General features: G+C 46.8%; 1 protein-coding gene across 1 annotated transcript; it reads left to right on the forward strand.

Moving 5' to 3' along the window:
- The first annotated feature begins 15,401 nt into the window (after positions 1 to 15,401).
- Positions 15,402 to 16,676, forward strand: LOC125547477 (putative glutathione S-transferase GSTF1). The gene is made up of 3 exons (XM_048711340.2): positions 15,402 to 15,662; positions 15,747 to 15,795; positions 16,020 to 16,676. The coding sequence occupies exons 1-3, from the start codon at positions 15,513 to 15,515 to the stop codon at positions 16,478 to 16,480; spliced, it is 660 nt and encodes a 219-aa protein (XP_048567297.1). The 5' UTR covers positions 15,402 to 15,512; the 3' UTR covers positions 16,481 to 16,676.
- Positions 16,677 to 20,382: the final 3,706 nt, after the last annotated feature.

Genomic DNA, 20,382 nt, shown 5'->3' on the forward strand with positions numbered 1-20,382 from the left:
ATATTGACTTGTTCCAAATACAGAGGAAAGCCCGTGCGGACCAAAAAGAACCTGAACCGAATGCAGTGCAAATCTTCAAGGATTGCCACACCAGCAAGATGAAGGGCATGAGCACACCAGTTCAAGCCGTTGTTGTAAGTCCTTACTCCTCCTGCCCTGAACTGATTGGTACTGTGATGTGTTCATTTAACTACTTGGTTTGCAGCCAATGTCAGTTACTTTGTTCACTTTTATTCACAGTTGTCTTAAGATATCATTTCATCTTACATGGTTTAAAAGAGATGAAGGATATTCTTTTGGTCTTGATCTGTAATCTAGTTGTTATGTTCACGTGCGCACACAATGATAAAATAGCCTGTTTGTTTTATATATGTTTGCCCATGATATGAATGATGTCATACTATGTTCATCCTACTTTAAACCATGTCTCTTTATCCTTAGATGTCAACGAATGTGAGGAAATAGACAATGCAGTAGGCATGCTACATGGACATATGTTCTGAAAGTGATTTTATTATTTAGTTGGCACTACAATACATGCTAATGTATTACAGTAGTTCACCAAAATAAGTTATGTATAAACGTTTAACCTACTTTGTTTGTTTTTGTCTCATTAGTAACTTATCTGGTACACTAATCTACAAGTTCAAACTTTCAGGAAGCTATGGAACAAATGATTGAACAACCACAACCACCTGAAGGTGATGAGGCTACTACAGGCACAATGTCACCTCTTGCTGCAGTGTGTCAGTATATCTCCACTAACAGTGCAAAAAAGCACCTTCCTGCGTAATTCTGGGTTGGTTGTCAAGGTAACCTCGTCCAAATTGCCTACTGAACAAAATCTTCCTACTAGACAGAGTGATATATCTGTGCTCCAGACACAAGTCCAATCCCTAATGGACGTTGTTTTGGAAACAAGAATAGTGGTTGAGAAATGTCATCAAGATATGAATGGTTTTGAAACCAGACTATCAGACATTCGCTTCGTTGTTCAAGAGCAATGGCGGAAAAAAGGTGGAGATCGTGCTGCTCCATCAGATTCTACATCCTGAAACATTACCACTCAGGTCAAATGATCTGTGCTTCTATACATCTGATGGTGCTTTTATCTGGAAGGACTGTAAACTTTATGCCAACAGGCCTTTTGTTGTATGGTTGGAATTTATTTTGTTGTGATACAACATTTATGATGCTACCTCAGGCTGCAGTAATTACGACGCTATTTTGTATAGTGTAGGTTTATCTTAGTAATGTATTCAGCCGAAAGCTTCGTAGGAGCCCAACATGCCAACATTCGTCGGGCCCATTCCAATTGGGCTAAAAACGATTACGGGCTGAAATTCTCATGTAGCCCACTAGAAATATCTGGGCCTAAATCAGCATAAGCTTTCATATTTTTCTGGTAGGCTTGTGCCCATAGTGGGCCTTTAACAGACCTAAACATAATTTGGGCCCTTAGTAAAAATAGGCCGTTTACAGGTGTAAATATCTCGAGCCCATAAAAAACATGGGCCTTTAATAGACCGAAAGAGAGATTGGGCCCTGATTGTGCCAAATAACCCACTGGACTTAGCAGGCCGAAATGGTGGCCCATTTACGATGCGGATCTTTGACAGGCCGAAATTTGGACGGGCCGTAAATGCGCCGACCTAATACACGAGCCTTTAACAGGCCGGAACTTCGGTCGGGCTAGATTATCGTCATTTTTATATGGGCCATTAATGGGCCCTATATGACGTTGGGCCACATATGGCCCATGGTTTACGTCCGGCGTTAACAGGCCAAAAATGACAACATGCCGAAAGTGGCCCAAAGCTATAGTGGGCCTCTAACAGGACGAATGTCAGACATGGCCGAATATGACCCAAATCCTTCACGGTCATTTATGGGCCGAAAGTTTTGATGGCCTGTAAATGGGCCCAAATGAAGCCGGATCTTTAACAGGCCGGAAATACACCGGGCCGTAATTCAGCCCAATTACTTAGTGGACTGTTAACGGGCCAGAAGTGACCATGGGCCGCGTTGATGACAAATTTAGGACAGGCCGTTGACGGGCCGATTTGACAGAGAATGTTGGGCCTTTGGCTGGGCCGGCCCATTATGGTCTGTAGAATCTTATGGGCCTTTAGCTGGGCCGGCCTATTGTGGTCCGCAAAATCTTGTGGGCCTTTAGCTGGGCCGGCCCATTATGGTCTACAAAATCTTGTGGGCCTTTAGCTAGGCCGGCCCATTATGGTCCGCTAAATTTTGTGGGCCTTTAGCTGGGCCGGCCCATTATGGTCCGCTAAATCTTATGGGCCTTCGGTTGGGCCCGCCCATTTAAACTTTGTGGGCCACTTTTGGGCCGGTCCACATGTCAACATATCATAGGCCCATCTCGACCGTTGGATGAGTGACACATGTGCCAACGCGGAGCTGACGCGTGGATCCGTCAACCAATGAGAATTTTACACGTGGAAAATCAGCATTGGTCATGGCTGTTAACAGGTTATCGGATCCAAAATCCGACCCGATAGCTTAAGGGTGTTCCGTTACGGTGGATGCCACATGTCAGTCACCCTTGACGAAAGCACTTCTTTGATGCACGATTTATCGTCATGGAAGTGGACACTTCCGTGATGATAATTTTGGCAATGTCATGAAGCACTTCTACGACAGCACAGGTATGACTATCTTGATTCTGTCATAAATTTGTCATGGATGTACATGAATGATAGAAAATGCGACCTACTATGACAAACACGTATCATCATGGAAGTGTATTTTTTTGTAGTGCGAGTAACACTACCTTTAAAGGAGTGATACCCGACGTCGAAGCCTGCAGCACGGGTTCATTAACATTGGAAGTAGTCTTCGGCTCACCGGACAACTTCCGAAGCGAATACTTGATATTCGACATCGTCCCCTTCCACAGTGGTTATCACGCGCTGCTCGGACGTACCGCCTTCGCCCGCTTCAATGCAGTCCCGCATTATGCTTACTTAAAGCTCAAAATGCCTGGACCCCGCAGCGTCATCACATTCAATGGAAACATGGAGCACTCCCTCCATACTGAGGACCACACTGTGGCCCTCGCAGACGAGGTACAAATCGGACTCATCAAGCCGAACACTCCATCGGCCATCAAGCCCCTGGACACTATTAAACGAGTCCGGTCTACTCTGCAGAACAACAGCTCGGCGCATCCAGAGCTGAGCTAGTAGCTCCGCCTCCGTCGATCGCCCCATCTAACCGCAGTATTTGTACCGCGCGTGCATAACAACGCACTGAAAATACCTTGGGCAACGAAGGAGGCACATTATGGGCAGGGTCTATAGCGCGGTTTAACCCTATTTTGACCTCAGCCCCTTCCTATTTCCTCCCTTTTTTTCTTCCTCCTACTACAGGTTCCTTAAAACCTCATCACGTGACGATCACACAAGGGATCCTTCACAGGCCCCTCCTATACACATGATCATTGATATTTCCTCTCAAAGGATTCGGCACCAAGGCGATAGCGTCGTAGACATGTAGCAGGGCGTCAAGTGAATCTTCAAGAGTACAATTTCCTTTTTTTGGCCCTGTATACAGCTCCCCCTTGTGTATAAATTCTCGGCATGTAAAATAGCCTTAATCCTTATGGCATTATCTATAATAGCATGTTTTGACGTATCAATCAGATTATAATGGAAATAGTTTGTTTACCAACCCTTATTCGGTATTGGTTTATTTCATTAATTTGTATTCCTTCCTTGCGTTAGCTTCCCATACATACTTTGGTACAGCGCAGATGCCAGGGGCTCTATTCGGCCACACATATGTTCAGAAAAAGACCGAACACTTCCCGAGTATACTTCGGCGTCCCGAATATTGCATTATATGCATAAGCTCCGAATCATGTCTTTGGTCAATAGTTGGGTTGCCCGGCTCCTATGATTACTACCTTACGTTCCGCTTGTTCGGCTAGGGTAGTAAAGGGAGAACTACTGCGATTGTGTTTCTGGTTCGTCCGGTCAAAACACCTCAGTAGAGAAAGCTGAAAACTGGCTGCCATGATACGGCGAGAGCTGGTCAGCGATTCGGTGACTTGATATAAATCTCTTGTGATTTCTTCCGTATTATATGAAGTACTGGCCTTTCGTCTAGTCACGTGCCTAAGGCATCCCAGTTCGGATGGCTGCATACGCACCAGGGGCTATTACTTAGCCCCATTGTCAAACTCCTATGGCTAAGTGAAAGTAGTAAAGCCGCATAGTCTGATTACCTGGTTTGCCGCGTAGATACCTCCTTTACGGACCAAGACATTGGGTCAAGTGTGATCGTGCGCTACCCCGAACACCCCCATAGTATCTACGTGGGGGCTGAAGCCGACGACTGGCAAACTTTCAGAATTAAAACGGCCACACAGGAGGAAAATAATTTTAGATAAAGGCATAAATATATTACAAATCCTTGGTTCATGAAACAAGGTCCGGACAACCCGGATACATTCACTCGAACATGATATCCTTTGAGCATTGGCCCTCTACTATCCGGGCACCCTCCAGGACATCGTCGAAATATCGCTCCGGCTTGCAGTAGTCCTTGCCTTCGGGTGGGCCCTCGGTCACAATGACGGTGGCCTTCATCTTCTCCCAGTGCATCTTGACACGGGCAAAGGCCATCCGCGCACCCTCTATGCATGCTAAGCGCTTTACAGCATCGACTCGGGGCAGTGCGTCGGCGAGTCGCTTCACCAGGCCAAAATAGCTGCTAGGAATGGGTTTGGTTGGCCACAGCCGGACTATGATGCCCTTCATGGCCAAGCCTAACATCCTATGCAGCTCCACCAGCTGCATCATCTGGTTGTTCAACAGCGTTGAATGCTCTGGCGCTAGGTACTGTGACTAGAAGAGCTTCTCCGTCGTGTTCCCCTCCTAGGCCCAGAAGAACTGCGCGGCGTCAGCAGCACTCTTTGGAAGATCCACAAAGGCGTCTGGAGAACTCCACAATCAAGTGAGCAAGGCATATCTTTGACCGCCAAATACATTCTGCCAAAGAAATGGCTTACCGGCCACTATCTGTCTGGCCTACGAGGTAAGCAGTGGCGGTGAGGGAGGCAGGGGTATCGAGGGCGCACGGCTCCGGTGGCGGCGACGGCGCGCAGCTCCGGTGGGGTAGGGCTGGCGAGGGAACGACGATGGCGAGGGAGCAGGGGCGGCGAGGGAGAGGCAGCGATGGAGGAGATCTATGGGGAATTGGGGGAAAGGACTTAGCAAAATTTTGAGCCCGCGCGGGGTTAAGTCAAAATAGCAGTAGCGCTCGTAGGCAAAAAGCGCTATATCTAAGTTAGCTATAGCGCTTTCTACAAGAACACGCTACTGCTATAGGAAGTAGTTATTTATTTCTCTTTTTTCTTTTCTTTTTATCTAAGGAATGTAGATATAGCGCGGGATTATAAAACGCGCTACTGCTATAGTAACTCCAGCTCTTTGTGGCAACAAGCGCTAGTGCTATGCCTTTCTCCTTTATCTTTCTTTTTCTTTTGTTTATCTTTATATTTTCTTTTTTTCATTTCTCCTTTTTCTACTTCCTTCATTTTCATTTGATTTTCTACTTCTTTTCCATTTTTTAGCAGTAGCGCTCTATACAGGAAACACGCTATTACAAGGCACTTAGCGGTAGCGTGCTTTTTGCAGCCTCGCTACTACTATTCCTAGCCTACCGACAACAGTGTGGGAATTATAGTAGTAGAACTTTTACGTGCAGATGCACTACTACTACAACCATAGCTATAGCGTGCTTTATTGACATGCGCTACTACTAAGTAGCAGTAGCGCTCTGTTCTAACCAGCGCTACTGCTATACCTCTGTGTATAAGGTTTCCCTAGTAGTCTACATGTGTGAATACATAAACAAACACTGTGTCCCTAGTGAGACTCTACTTGACTAGCTCGTTGATCAAATATGGTTAAGGTTTCCTAACCATGTACATGAGTTGTCATTTGATAACGGGATCACATCATTAGAAGAATGATGTGATGGACAAGACCCATCCGTTAGCTTAGCATAATGATCGTTCAGTTTTATTGCTATTGCTTTCTTCATGTCAAATACATATTCCTTCGACTATGAGATTATGCAACTCTTGGATACCGAAGGAATGCCTTGTGTGCTATCAAACGTCACAATGTAACTAGGTGATTATCAAGATGCCCTACAGGTATCTCCGAAGGTGTTTGTTGATTTGGCATAGATCGAGATTAGGATTTGTCACTCCGAGTATCGGAGAGGTATCTCTGGGCCCTCCCGGTAATACACATCATAAGCTTGCAAGCAAACGGCTAAGGAGTTAGTCACGAGGTGATGTATTACCGAATGAGTAAAGAGACTTGCCGGTAATGAGATTGAACTAGGTATGAAGATACCGACGATCGAATCTTGGGCAAGTAACATACCGATAGACAATGGGAATAACATATGTTGTCATAACAGTTTGACCGATAAAGATCTTCATATAATATGTAGGAACCAATATGAGCATCCAGGTTCCGCTATTGGTTATTGAACGGAGAGGTCTATCGGTCATGTCTACATAGCTCTTGAACCCGTAGGGTTCGCACGCTTAACGTTCGATGACGATTTAGTATTATATGAGTTATGTGATTTGGTGACCGAATGTTGTTCGGAGTCCCGGATGAGATCACAGACATGACGAGGAGTCTCGAGATGGTCGAGAGGTGAAGATCGATATATAGGACGATGGTATTCGGATACCGGAAGTGTTCCGGAGGGTACCGGGTACATATTGGGTCACCGGAAGGGGTTCCAGGTACCCCCTGGCAAAAGATATGGGCCTTATGGGCCAAGAGGGGAAACACACCAGCCACAAGGGGCTGGTGCGCCCCCCATATGGGCCGGCCTAAGTGGACAAGAAAAAAGGGGAGGAGGAAAGGAAAGAGATATAGGATTCCCCCTCCCTTACCCCTCTCCCCTCTTTCCTTCCCCTTCCGTATACAAGGAAAGTGGGGCACATGGCAACGCAGGGCCCCTAGGGTGCGGCGGCCAAGCTCTAGGGCACCCTGGCTGCCTCCCCTCCCCACCCACCTATATATATGTGGGAGGGGGCGCCTCACAAGAACACAACAACAATCGTTAGCCATGTGCGGTGCCCCCTCCACAGTTTACACCCCCGGTCATAGTTTTGCGGTGCTTAGGCGAAGCCCTGCGAGAATCACTTCACCATCACTGTCACCACGCCATCGTGCTGAAGGAACTCAGCTACTTCCTCGACACCTTGCTGGATCAAGAAGGCGAGGGACGTCATCGAGCTGAACGTGTGCAGAACTCGGAGGTGTCGTATGTTCGGTGCTTCATCGGTCGGAGCTAGAAGTTCGACTACATCAACCACGTTGTCAAACGCTTCCACTTTAGGTCTATGAGGGTATGTGGACACACTCTCCTCCTCTCTTTGCTATGCATCTCCTAGATAGATCTTGCGTGGGCATAGGAAAATTTTGAAATTACATGCTATGTTTCCTAACAGGCAGTTCCTTACCTCCCCTAGTCTTAGAGGAAAAAATCTTGGTTCTAGTATCTTTCAGATTCTTCATAGTGATCAATAAATATAAATCCCAAGTGACTCAACAAATATAGCTATGCTCCCCGTCAATGGCGCTAGAAAAGGTCTTGATAACCCACAAGTATAGGGTATCGCAACAATTTTCGAGGGTAGAGTATTCAACCCAAATTTATAGATTTGACACAAGGGGAACCAAAGAATATTTGCAAGTATTAGAAGTTGAGTTAACAATTCAACCATGCCTGGAGATTTAATATCTGCAGCAAAGTGATTAGTAGCACAATAATAGAATAGTTTGATAGTGATAGCAATAGTAGTAGCAGTAACGGTAGCGGTAACAACAATAGTGTTAATTTTGTAGCAGTTGTACCAGTAGCAGCAGCAATAGTAACTTAGCAAGAACAATATGTGAAAAACTCGTAGGCATTGGATCGGTGATTTTGCCAGATGATATTCATCATTTATCAGTCACAAACTAGGGCGATACAAAACTAGCTCTAGTTCATAAATATAATGTAGGCATGTATTTCGTAAATAGTCATACGTGCTTATGGAAAATAATTTGCATGACATCTTTTGTCCTACCCTCCCGTGGCAGCTGGGTCCATAAGGAAACTAAGGCATATTAAGGCCTCCTTTTAATATAGAACCGGAACAAAGCATTAACACAAAGTGAATACATGAACTCCTTAAACTACGGTCATCACTGGAAAGTATCCCAATTGTTGTCACCTTGGGGTTTACGGATCATAACACATAATAGGTGCATATGAATTGCAAGATCGGATCAAGAACATAGATATAATGGTGAAAACATAAACGGTTCAGATCTGAAATCATGACACTCGAGCCCTAGTGACAAGCATTAAGCATAGCAAAGCCATAGCAACATCAATCTCAGAACATAGTGGATACTAGGGATCAAGCCCTAACAAAACTAACTCGATTACATGATGAATATGATCCAACCCACGACCGTCCAACAAGCCTACGAAGGAATTACTCACTCCCGGTGGTGAGCATCATGAAATTGGTGATGGAGGATGGTTGGTGATGACGAAGACTGAAGATCCCCCTCTCCGAAGCCCCGAATGGGCTCCGGATTTGGCCTCCCAATGAAGAACAGGAGGTGGCGGTGACTCTGTATGGTAAAATGCGATGAAACTTCCTTTCCTATTTTTTCTAGAAAAATAGGATTTTATAGTGTTGGAATTAGGGTCAGTAGGGCCTCGTGGGACCCACCACCCACCAGGGCACGCTAGAGGGGTGTGGCGTGCCCTGGTGTCTTGTGGACAGCTGCCCCCCTCCAGTGGGTCTTTGTTCCAATAATTTTTTTTATTTCAAAATAATTCTCCAAAAAGTTTCGTCCAAATCCGAGAACTTCTATTTCTGCACAAAAACAACACCATGGTAGTTCTGCTGAAAACAAGGTCAGTCCGGGTTAGTTTCATTCAAATCATGCAAATTAGAGTCTAAAACAAGAGCAAAACCGTTAAGAAAAGTAGATACGATGGAGACGCATCAGTGATGTGTGAGTATTTCATCCTCGAGGATGAGGGTATGTAGTAGTAGCTATGTGTTTGATTTATCTCTCCCATGTTCTTCATGGATTCCGATGTTGATTGTATCATGAGCTTTATGAATAAAATTGCATTTTATGATGTTCATCTCCCTCTATCCTTTTTGTGGTAAATTGAGTCTTGCTCTTTGAAGTTTCTATATGTTGGATTGAATACTTTTGATTTGAGATTGATGATGCATGTCTAGCATTAACTTGTGGATACCCGTGGTGACATTAGGGTAATCTAGGCATCAAGGTTGAATGATACATATCATATGGTGTTGTCGTAGTACAATCTCTAGGGCTATCTGTGATACTTTCGGGTTGGTTCAAGATAAATTGGAAAGACAACTTTCATGTGGTTTTGCTACCTACACGATTGCATCCTACTTTCTCAGTAGAATAAAAACTTTGGAATGATTCTTTGCTACACTTTGAGAAATTATCATGTGGTTCAATTATGTTAATAATGTTGAGAGATTGCACTAGTGAAAGTATGAAGCATATGTCTTGTTCTCAACCATTGAGACACCGTTTTCACACACTATTGTTACTCGCTACCTTGCTGTTTTTATTTCTTTTGATTATAAAAGCTATTTCTACCATCCATATTACACATCTATCATCATCTCTTTGCCGAATTGGTGTACCTATACAACTGACAATTGTATTGGGTGTGTTGGGGACACAAAAGACTACTTGTATTTGGTTGCAGAGTTGTTTGAGAGGGAACCAACTTCATCCTACACCTCTCACGGATTGATAAATCTTAGGTCATCCACTTGAGGGAAAGTTGTCGTTGTCCTACAAAAATCCATGGTTGGAGGCCCAACAATGTGTATAAGAATAAAGTTGCACAATAGACATCATGGGGCATAGGTTCATGGGCGCCATGGCCAGAGCTACTCCTGCAGGGGGGCGAAGGGGACAAGCGCCAACCAAGCTCTCGGCTGGTGAGCGATGGGAGGCAGCTACTGCCGGCGTCCACTAGGATGTAGAATCCATAGCTCAGGGGGGGGGGCAGTGATGGTGTCCTAGGTTAGGGGGTGGTAATAACATCGGCCCCCAATCACGGGCTGGGTCGAGGACCGCCAGACAACCGACAAGTTGGCCATGTTTGCCATGCTCTATGACATACTCAAAATGGAATCGTCCAAATACTTGGCACAAACACCAAGACATGTTTGAATCATTGGCATGTTTAGTCTTGATGTAACTGACCTACATGTAACCCTCAGCACCCCGGTGCCTATATAAGCCTAGGGGTTTAGACCGTAGGGTTAGAGACATTCACATATGATCTCGAGGTAGATCATCCTGTACTTTGTACCTCATCCACAATCAATACAATAGAAGCATGACGTAGAGTTTTGCCTCTTCTAGAGGGATTGCACCTGGGTAAACATCGTGTCCCCTCTTTGTCTTGTTACCATTAAGCCAACATCACCGTCTCGGGACCCCCATCCCAAGACACACTGGATTCAACTCTGACAGGCAGAGCAAGTGGATGGGTGCGTGTCAGAGGATAGCCCCCTGCCAACTAGCGCTCGATGAGGCAGCACCGGCTAGCCCACCGGCGGTGGCGACGCGGGAGCGGGCAAGGATGGGAGGGGATACGTGGGCAAGGGATCTCCAACATAGTTGCTATGAGACGAAGAGCCCTGCCGACGCCATCCCAGGGGCAGGCGCGGCTTCACCGGCCAGCCCTCCATTGGTGGTGACACTGGAGCGGGCAGCGGGTAGGCTAGGTGGTGGTGGCGTCTAGGTCCCCGTGTTTCCCAATGGACGACACATGGATCGGGGTGTGGAGCCTCCAAACACCTGGGTCTAGATAAGTTCACAAATGTCATTGTACAGGGAATTGGCGGGCTATTTAGATGCTTAGGCAATCCCGCATATGATGTTGACGATGATTTCGAACCCCGGAAATGAAGTAGGGACCATAGAAGATGGTCCTAAGCATTCCTATTTATCTATGTTTGTATGAAGTCGATATGGTCGTTGTATCATGTGTTTATTATTGCCGGTTAATCCTAAGCCTTGCTATGTGTATTACCTTACATGTAGGCAGAGGGAAAACTTGTGATGTTTATGTACTTATTTAAATTTATCTATATTTTCACGACAATCCTTTCAATAGTTCACTTCGCTTATGGGACGCCATTTGTTCTTTTGGTTAGTAGCCATTTAGAAAGTGACCGTGAGTATTTCAATATCACTATAAATGATTTGGACTTTGTCATATACTATCATGACATAGATAAAACTCACGTTATACGGATAATCCATACAAACATGTTGCTCATAAAAAGAGGAAAGCCACCAAAGACGCAATGGGTCATCTAGTGTACTGTTTAAATTATGCTATTTTTGATGTGAATGTGGTTTCATTGTTTAATTATGCAATGAAATCTTTTAAATTTGTGTTTGAAATGAATAATGCGCAAAAAAATATCTGAAGGATTAAGCTTTGGGGATGAGCCAGATGGACAAAAGTTTTATCCCATAATAAGTGAGAGTAAAATAAGGGGATATAATGAGAAATTAAGTTAGGGCATCTCCAAAGAAGACCCTCAAACCGCCCGCAATCGTCCGGACTGCACGGTCCGGACGTGTTTTGCCATCCAACACGGACCTGTATTGGTCCACTGTTCGGTCTGGGCGTCCTTTTCCCGCAAATTGAAATCAAACTAGGGGAGGAGGGCTTTCCGGGAGTCCAGACAGCATCCACGTCAGACTCCCACACACCCGGCCCACCCAAAACCCCTTTCGGACCCCGCGCCTCCATCCTTCCATCTTTCTCTGCATTCGTTCCTCTCTTGACAACGCATTCGCTCCAACACCCACGGCGCGCCGTCACACCCTTCCCGGAACTCCGCGACCCTCTCACCTCCATCGCTTCACCAAAGTTCCACGTCACTTGTCCTCCTCCGCCGGTGCACACCTCTGCTTCATCCACCGCACATGTACCATTTGCCCCTATGGCAGTCACCATGCCCAGTAACTGTTCAGTGAAATGCATGTGCTAATTTTTTTGTCCCTTCTTCTTTGAAGCAATGGATTCAGATATGAAGTACATATACGAGCACTATGTTGAGTCATCTGACGACTCGTTTGTCGAGGAGGACTACACTGATGAGACGACAATGATGCAAGAAGTCTTTGCTGACAGGTAGTGTTGGGAAGAGCATGTTCTCAATTTCAAGGGATCAGTCAAGGGTCATCAAGTGCTCAATCGCAATAGGGCAGAAGACCATTTGACAATGATGGACAACTACCCTATTTGCAAACCATTTTTGTCGGTGCTTTCGGATGCGTAAAAATTTCTTTGATCGTCTCTACCATGGTGTCCGGTCCTTTGATGACTACTTCATCTTGAAGAAGGATGCCATAGGAAGAATTGGGTTCTCTGGTTACCAGAAGTGCACGACTGCATTGCGGATGCTTGCATATGACATGACCGCTAATTTTTGGGACGAATACCTACAGATGTCTTAGAGCACGAGACGTCATGGTTAGATTTGTTACGGTTGTGGTCTCGGTGTTTGGACCTCAGCACCTAAGAGAACCAACTGTCGCAGACATTGAGAGGATCTTGGCAATGTCTGAAGCAAGAGGGTGGCCTGTTTGCTCAGATCTCCTAACTGCATGTATTGGAGATGGAAGAACTGTTCAAAAGCTCTACAACATCAACATCAGGGTCATGTTAAGAAGCACACCATCATTGTTGAAGCTGTTGCATCACAAGATCTCTGGATTTGGCATGCCCTGGTCTCACAGTGACATAAATGTGTTGCAACGATCACCTTTGTTTGCTAGGGTGACTGAAGGGAAAGCTCCTCGTTGCAACTATATTGTCAATATATCCTCCATAGTCTACCTTTATGAACGTCTCTGAGCCAATTGGCCAGAAAAAGTCTCACTTTGCCCAAAGACAAGAATCAACTCGAAAGGATGTTGAGAGGAGATTTGGAGTTCTCCAGGCCCCTTTTACAGTTGTTCATGGACCCGCTAAATAATAGAATTCAAAGACCTTGTGGGAGGTGATGACATGTTGTGTGATTGTGATCATGCACAACATGATCATGAAGAATGAGGACGAGGTGCTGTCACAGCTCTTGAATTTAAGAACATGGGTGAGCCTATTGAACTTTCAAAGCAGAATCCGACCACATTTGATGAGTTTGTGCGAATGCATCAATAAATATGATAGTGAGCAACTGAAGCAAAATTTGATCCAACATATATAGACAGTTAAAGAAGACAACTAGTATATAATATTTGCTAGTTATTCTAATCCGAACTACTGTAATTTCAATACTTTGTTGGATTGTAATATTCAAACTAGAACTACCGTTGCATTTGAATATATTCTTTAGCTAAATTCAAACTAGATATACGGCTATTTTGACTGTCGGACTTTTAAAAGGAATATATGCGGGTGTACATGGCTCGGTTGAATGACGGGTTCTCGGAGCAACTTCAATAGGGTGATTCATTTCGTCCTTCGCCGTCTGTTTAGGTTGGCACGGACAGAAAAGTCGTCCCAATGCGCCGACCTAAACGGACACACGTCTGCTTTTGTCCGCCTGCCGACTCATTCCTGACCCATTTTTGAGCAGGATTTGCGTCGGCGCGGACACAAGACAGACGCGCGCGCGCTCGCCCTCTCTTCTCCCTAGGCCTGCTGGTCGGTGGCACATTGGCCTCTCCACATCCAACAACACATTCTCGCCTGCCTGCTTCATCGCCGACGCCGCCGGCCATTTTTCCGATAGAAAAAGGATACAGACATAGTTCTAGCGTACACAGATAAAAAAAGATCAACTACTCATCGCTTTCCGAATCCGACTCAGTAATGTCCTCCTCCGATGTCTGAATGTAGGCGTCAGCATACGCTCGTCCTTAAAGTCCCACCCCGAGGTTTCTCGTAGCTTCAGTTTCAATTGAGCGGCCTGGTTCCGCGCACGCTTGTCCTCCTGATAGGCAGCTCGCTTCGTCCTCCTCGCCTCCTTCTCCGTCCTCCTTTGCTTGTAGAACTGGCGCTCGTCGACGATGTTCTGCGGGAAGCGTTCACGCCACACAACCATGGCTTCCACGTCCATCTCGGCGATGGCGAGGCGACGCTGCCGCCCACGGTGGACACGATGATCCTCGCCGGTGAAAAGCCGCGGGAGAGGCGCGAGATCCTACGCCCGCTGGCTCTACACGTCAGGAAAATTCATCTCCTGACGAGGGCTCAGGAGGCGCCACGCCGATGCAACGTGCGCGCGGGCCACCTCCTCTGCGGTGTCGAAGGTGCCGACGACGAGGCCTTTCTCGCCAAACCAGATCTCGGAGGAGATGGCGCCGGAGCGGCGCTCGCGGACTCCGCGAAAATCCGAAGCGCCGAGGCGGCGCATCGGCATGGTGGCGCAGAGGCGGCGAGGCTAGTGAGAGAGGGCGAGACGAGTGGGCGGCGGGCAGAGTGTGGAGGGAGCGCCTTTTTATAACGAGCGCCGGCCGCGGCGCGTCAAAACAAGCGCGCGAACCTTTCCCGCGGGCTGGACCGCCAAAACCAGCACGCGCTAGGCCGATTTTCCCCCACGCGCTGGAGTGTCAAACCAGAACGACAACATGACCGCTGGCTTGATCTAAAACGCGCTCGGTCATGAAATAGGTCGACGCGTTGGACGCACTGCCGACACAAATCTAAAATAGGACGGACGCCGGGCGGACAGCCGACCCAAACGAACAAAATGCTGACAAAAGTGTCGTCCATTTGGATCAACCCATTGGAGTTACTCTCACATCAGTGTTCACAAACTGATCCGCCAGTCCGCGAACAAACGCCGCGTCCAATTTAACGGTGAGCGTAGGAGGGGAATGTGCTAGATATGCTCTAAAAACTACTACTCCCTTCGTCCCATAAAGTATAGTGTCAATAAACGTTTTATATTATGAGACGGAGGGAGTATAACTAGTAGTACATGAGAGATTAGAGGACCAACACGAAAGCACGGACAAAGAAGAAAGAACAGCTTAATCGCGGGTAAAACCGTAGGAAAATGAAAAGAAGAGGCTGGATCTGGAAAAAGGAATGCCCGGGTAGCTCGGCCCGACAAATCGTGGCCGCTGTTCTAGAAACATCACGGAAAGCAATGGCACCCACCTCGCTGACCGGAGCCGTGATGCACTAATTGACTGCACCCGTCAGCCCACACCTCACGGTCTCCCCTTCAACCTTCTGGAGAGCTCACGTCCAACCATCCCACCATCCCACCAAGGCACTAGCCACCTACCCGGACACTTTGATGCCGTATAAAATGGGGAGGAGTTTGCGTCATGCTGCACACCGCTCAACACAGCAACACACTAACACAACCCGATCTCTCACTCTCTCGCGTGTAGCAGCAACCAAGGGAAAAAATGGCGCCGGTGAAGGTGTTCGGGCCGGCCATGTCGACGAACGTGGCCCGGGTGCTGGTGTGCCTGGAGGAGGTCGGCGCCGAGTACGAGGTGGTCGACATCGATTTCAAGGCCATGGAGCACAAGAGCCCCGAGCATCTCGTCAGAAACGTAAGCTCCCCGACCACTCAAATCCTCTGGTTTCTCGTATCAGCTTGTTTTGGTTCTGATGCAAGATGTTTCGATTTCTTGCAGCCGTTCGGCCAAATCCCTGCTTTCCAGGATGGGGATCTGCTTCTCTTCGGTATGATTAGTTTGCCTTTTTCAGTTACTTTGTCCTTGTCAAAAGAAATGTTACTTGCTTGGCCTCTGTTTCGCGGCATCTTAATGGGACCGACTAGTAAAGCTAATGCTTCTTTTCAAGGGAAGTACTAGACTACTAGGAAAGTGAATTGTTTCCCGTGGATGCTCGATGTTCAAACATCCTCTCAAATTCCCTAAAACCTCGTTGTTTTGTTCTATTTTCAGAGTCACGCGCAATTGCAAAGTACGTGCTTCGCAAGTACAAGAAGAACGAAGTCGACCTGCTGAGGGAAGGCAACCTCAAGGAGGCCGCCATGGTGGATGTATGGACGGAGGTCGACGCGCACACCTACAACCCGGCCATCTCGCCGATCGTGTACGAGTGCCTCATCAACCCGCTGATGCGCGGCCTGCCGACCAACCAGACGGTGGTGGACGAAAGCCTGGAGAAGCTGAAGAAGGTGCTGGAGGTCTACGAGGCGCGCCTGTCCCAGCACGAGTACCTCGCCGGGGACTTCGTCAGCTTCGCCGACCTCAACCACTTCCCCTACACCTTCTACTTCATGGCCACGCCTCACGCGGCGCTCTTCGACTCGTACCCGCACGTCAAGGCTTGGTGGGAGAGGCTCATGGCGAGGCCGGCCGTCAAGAAGCTCGCCGCACAAATGGTTCCCAAGAAGCCGTGATTTGCTAGGCGGGATTTCGCATCGTGGGATCCGATTCCGATCACTGATCTGCGTGGCGTTTTCTTGTTGGTGTCGCGAATAAGGCAATGAGCTTGTGTGGCTGGAATTGCACCAGCGTGCAGTTTTTGTGCTTGCGTATCGTATGTGTGGTTGTGAAAACTCTCGAGATGGAATAATGTCTTATAAGGCTTTCAGATGTGTTGCTTGTCAAGCCTTTAAATCAGATGGTTGTATGTCTTCCTAGTCATAGATGGAAGTGTGGTTTCGTTGAAGTGACATATACCCAAGCCACTATTTCCAATGAAGATTTTCTCACCACGTTTGACCACTTGTTCTGGCAGGGAAAAAAGTCCAATAGACGGCTGACACGTGCATAGTTTGGGAAATGACGGGGTACATTTCTCGTGTGTACCAGCGATTTTGGGGTGAAATTTTTTTGCCTTCTTTTCTGGCTGGGTACGATATGCGGGAGCGGTTAGTGATTATTGTTTGCATGTCCAGTTTTTTTATGGTAGTTTGCATCCCCAGTTGATGTGACTACGTGTTCTCTTACATGCATTCCATCTGATTTGAGTATTTTGTTAGTTTCCTATTCGAATGGATTTTTATGGTGGTCATATGGGATGCCGCCATTGCGATATGCATGCATGTGGGTGTTGTACGTGCGGCTGTTTTTATGATGTTTTTTCAGCTAGGATATTCATGGAGAGTTGTAGATATTTTGTTGCGTATATGCATTGATTGTTGAATGTGCTGCCACGTCGTGAGGTTGGACAAATTTGGTTCTGATTGGTCGGCACGTGTTGGGCTACGTAACTCTAGGTGGCGCCGCTTGCACCGTTGTTCTTTTTTTATCGGATGTCCCCGAAGGGACTCTTGCACCGTTGTTTCCGGACGCCGCTTCCGATGACGATTCTGGGCATCGCTCGATCGCTGCTTCTGGTGCTTTGGAAAGTCTATAAATACGACAGTGTTTCCTTCCGTTTTTCTTCATCCCGTGGGATGTGGTCTCTTTCTAATGGTGTGGTAGTTTTTGTCGAGCCGAGCCGGTCTCCGTCGTCCAGGTGTCATCCTCTTCGAATTCAGGCAGATGTTATCAATCGTGTGGCGGCCATGTTGGTTAACGAGACATGTTGGTGCTGGAGGTAGTCCCCAAGCATGGCGTATACGGACGAGGCGCGCCTCGACGATGGTCCACGCGCCGAGCTGCACGTACTAGAAGAGCGGGGTGGCGATGGGAAGCACGACGGCGAATATGGAGCAGCTCATGAGGAAGAGGCCCTTCGGCCGTGGCGGCAGCAACCAGGCCATGTCCCTGGCTTGGCTTGGGAGCCGGTTGTAACTTCCCAAAATTATAAATTTTGGAATGTTATATTAATTAAGTAATAATGATTGCTTGTGTGATTTGTTGTGTGAAATTGAATGGAATATAAAACTTTTTGAAAGTTAAATGAGAGGGAATAAAAGGACTTTTCTAAAATTTCATTCTTGCTTTTGGTTCCATGGAATTCAAAATTTAAATTCAAAACAATCCCTAGAGTGAAGATAACAAGACTTCTTCCATTTGAAATAAAAAGGTTTTTTTTGAAAGATATGATTTCCATTTGAAACTAATTCAAACTCAGAAACTATGTGCCACTCAAGGATTTTCATGAGAGAAGATATATGACTTCTTGAAATATTTATGAAATAGAGTGGGGAGTAATGAGTACCAATTTCAAAACTTATTTGGAGCACTAGTTGGATTTTTCTCTTTTCAGTTAGAATTTCAAATCATCTCAAATCCTCTGAATATATAATAATAGAGTGAAGGAAACATGACCCTTCAAAATTCGGAGAAGATTTGAGAAATATTTTATTAAACATTTTAATAAATAAAACAGAAAACTATTTGCAAAAGATTTGAAAATCAAATTCAAATCCAATTTGAAGTTATTAATAAAAATGTTTTTTAGTAATTTATTTTCCTCTGAAAATTAGTTCATATTTTTGTTCGTTTTATTCTAAGAATTTTGATATATTTCTTCTCTAGGAAAAAATTATCTTTATTTTTTCTTTTCTGACTTTTACTCTCTCACTTATATTCAAAAAAAGATTTCCGCCGCTCAGGGCGACCGCTAGCCAGCCGGCCCAACTGGCCTTTAAGCCCCGGACCGCCTCTTCCGCCGAAGCGGTACGCCGCCACCATTCTCTCTCTCTCTCTCGCCCGCTCCCACTCGCCGACAGGTGGACCCCACCTGTCAGGTCATTCTTCCTCCTCCCGCAAGGCAGCAGGAGTCCTGCTCCTGTACGCGGACGCCGAGTCCGCTCGGGACTCTCCTCCCGCCTATCCCCTCGAGCAAGAAGCCCCTATTTATATACCCCTCGATACCGGCCTCGTTTTTCCTCAAATACGTAGCACCCGAAACCCCCTTGCAGCTCCCGCACGAACTCGCCGGAGTTCCGCCACCGCCGCAGCTCCGCCGCCTTGCCCCGCGCTTCACCACCGCCCACGACCAACGCCGCTGAGGGAGTCCAGGATTATGGGGTCCTCGGGCGTTCGGGCTACGTGACGTGAGCCGGAAAGATGGGCCATGAAGATACAAGAAGGCCTTCCCTCGTGTCCGGATGGGACTCTCCTTGGCATGGAAGGCAAGCTTAGCATGCGGATATGAAGATTCCTTTCTCTCTAAACTGACTCTGTACAACCCTATCCCCCTCCGGTGTCTATATAAACCGGAGGGTTTAGTCCGTAGAGGCAATGACAATCATAATCACATAGGCTAGACATCTAGGGTTTAGCCATTATGATCTCGTGGTAGCTCAACTCTTGTGACTCCCATACTCATCAAAATCAATCAAGCAGAAAGTAGGGTATTACCTCCATCAAGCTGGCCCGAACCTGGGTAAACATCGTGTCCCCTGTCTCCTGTTACCATCGATCCTTAGACGCGTAGTTTGGGACCCCCTACCTGAGATCCGCCGATTTTGACACCGACATTGGTGCTTTCATTGAGAGTTCCACTGTGTCATCGTCAAAAGGCTCGATGGCTCCATTAATCATCTACAACAACGCTACCGCGAAGGAGATTTTTCTCCCCGGCCAGATCTTTGTATTCGGCGGCTTCGCACTACGGGCCAACTCGGTTGGCCATCTGGAGCAGATCGGCAGCTACGCCCCTGGTCACCAGATCAGTTTTGGAAATCTAAACTATGTCGCTGATATCCGAGAGACTTGATCTTCCAAGGGTTCGTGACCCCAACCACCCCTCTGGCCTTAGATCCGGAGTGCGTCATCAGGTCCGAAGATGGGAGTCTAGAGCCCGCCGGACTCTCTGCGGCCTTAGAGCTCAACATCGGAAAACCAGAGAGAGTAACGTCTCCGGCAATCAATGCAAGGGCGGACTCTTCTCCGAACACTAATTCCGAACCCTAGAGGCCCGCGTCATGCGAGCTCGGCCCAGAAACTTTCGACTCCGTCCAAACCCCGCGCTTAAATGAGGCCCTAGACTTAATGCGATCCCTCATCATCATAGAGGAACCGCTTCTGAATCACGCCCAACCCGGACTAGGGGCTGGAAATAGGGAATTCTACTTCCCACCCACCACCCACTTCATAGCCACTGTCGAGGACCTAACCGACATGCTTGATTACGCCTCCAAAGACATCGACGGTTGATACGTCTCCGTCGTATCTATAATTTTTGATTGTTCCATGCCAATATTATACAACTTTCATATACTTTTGGCAAGTTTTTATACTATTTTGGGGACTAACATATTGATCCAGTGCCAAGTGCTAGTTCCTGTTTGTTGCATGTTTTTTGTTTCGCAGTAAATCCATATCAAACGGAGTCCAAATGGGATAAAAACTGACGGTGATTTTTTTGGAATATATGTGAATTTTGGGAAGTGAAATCAAC

Source organism: Triticum urartu, chromosome 1A, assembly GCF_056163025.1.
Source record: "Triticum urartu cultivar PI428250 chromosome 1A, HENAU_Tu73, whole genome shotgun sequence".
Lineage (NCBI taxonomy): Eukaryota > Viridiplantae > Streptophyta > Magnoliopsida > Poales > Poaceae > Triticum > Triticum urartu.

Bases quoted from the DNA above. Each gene is read 5' to 3' on its own strand.
- LOC125547477 (XM_048711340.2), top strand. From the start codon at position 15,513: ATGGCGCCGGTGAAGGTGTTCGGGCCGGCCATGTCGACGAACGTGGCC. The intron at 15,663-15,746 runs GTAAGCTCCCCG...GATTTCTTGCAG, and splicing joins CCGAGCATCTCGTCAGAAAC to CCGTTCGGCCAAATCCCTGC. The intron at 15,796-16,019 runs GTATGATTAGTT...TTCTATTTTCAG, and splicing joins TGGGGATCTGCTTCTCTTCG to AGTCACGCGCAATTGCAAAG.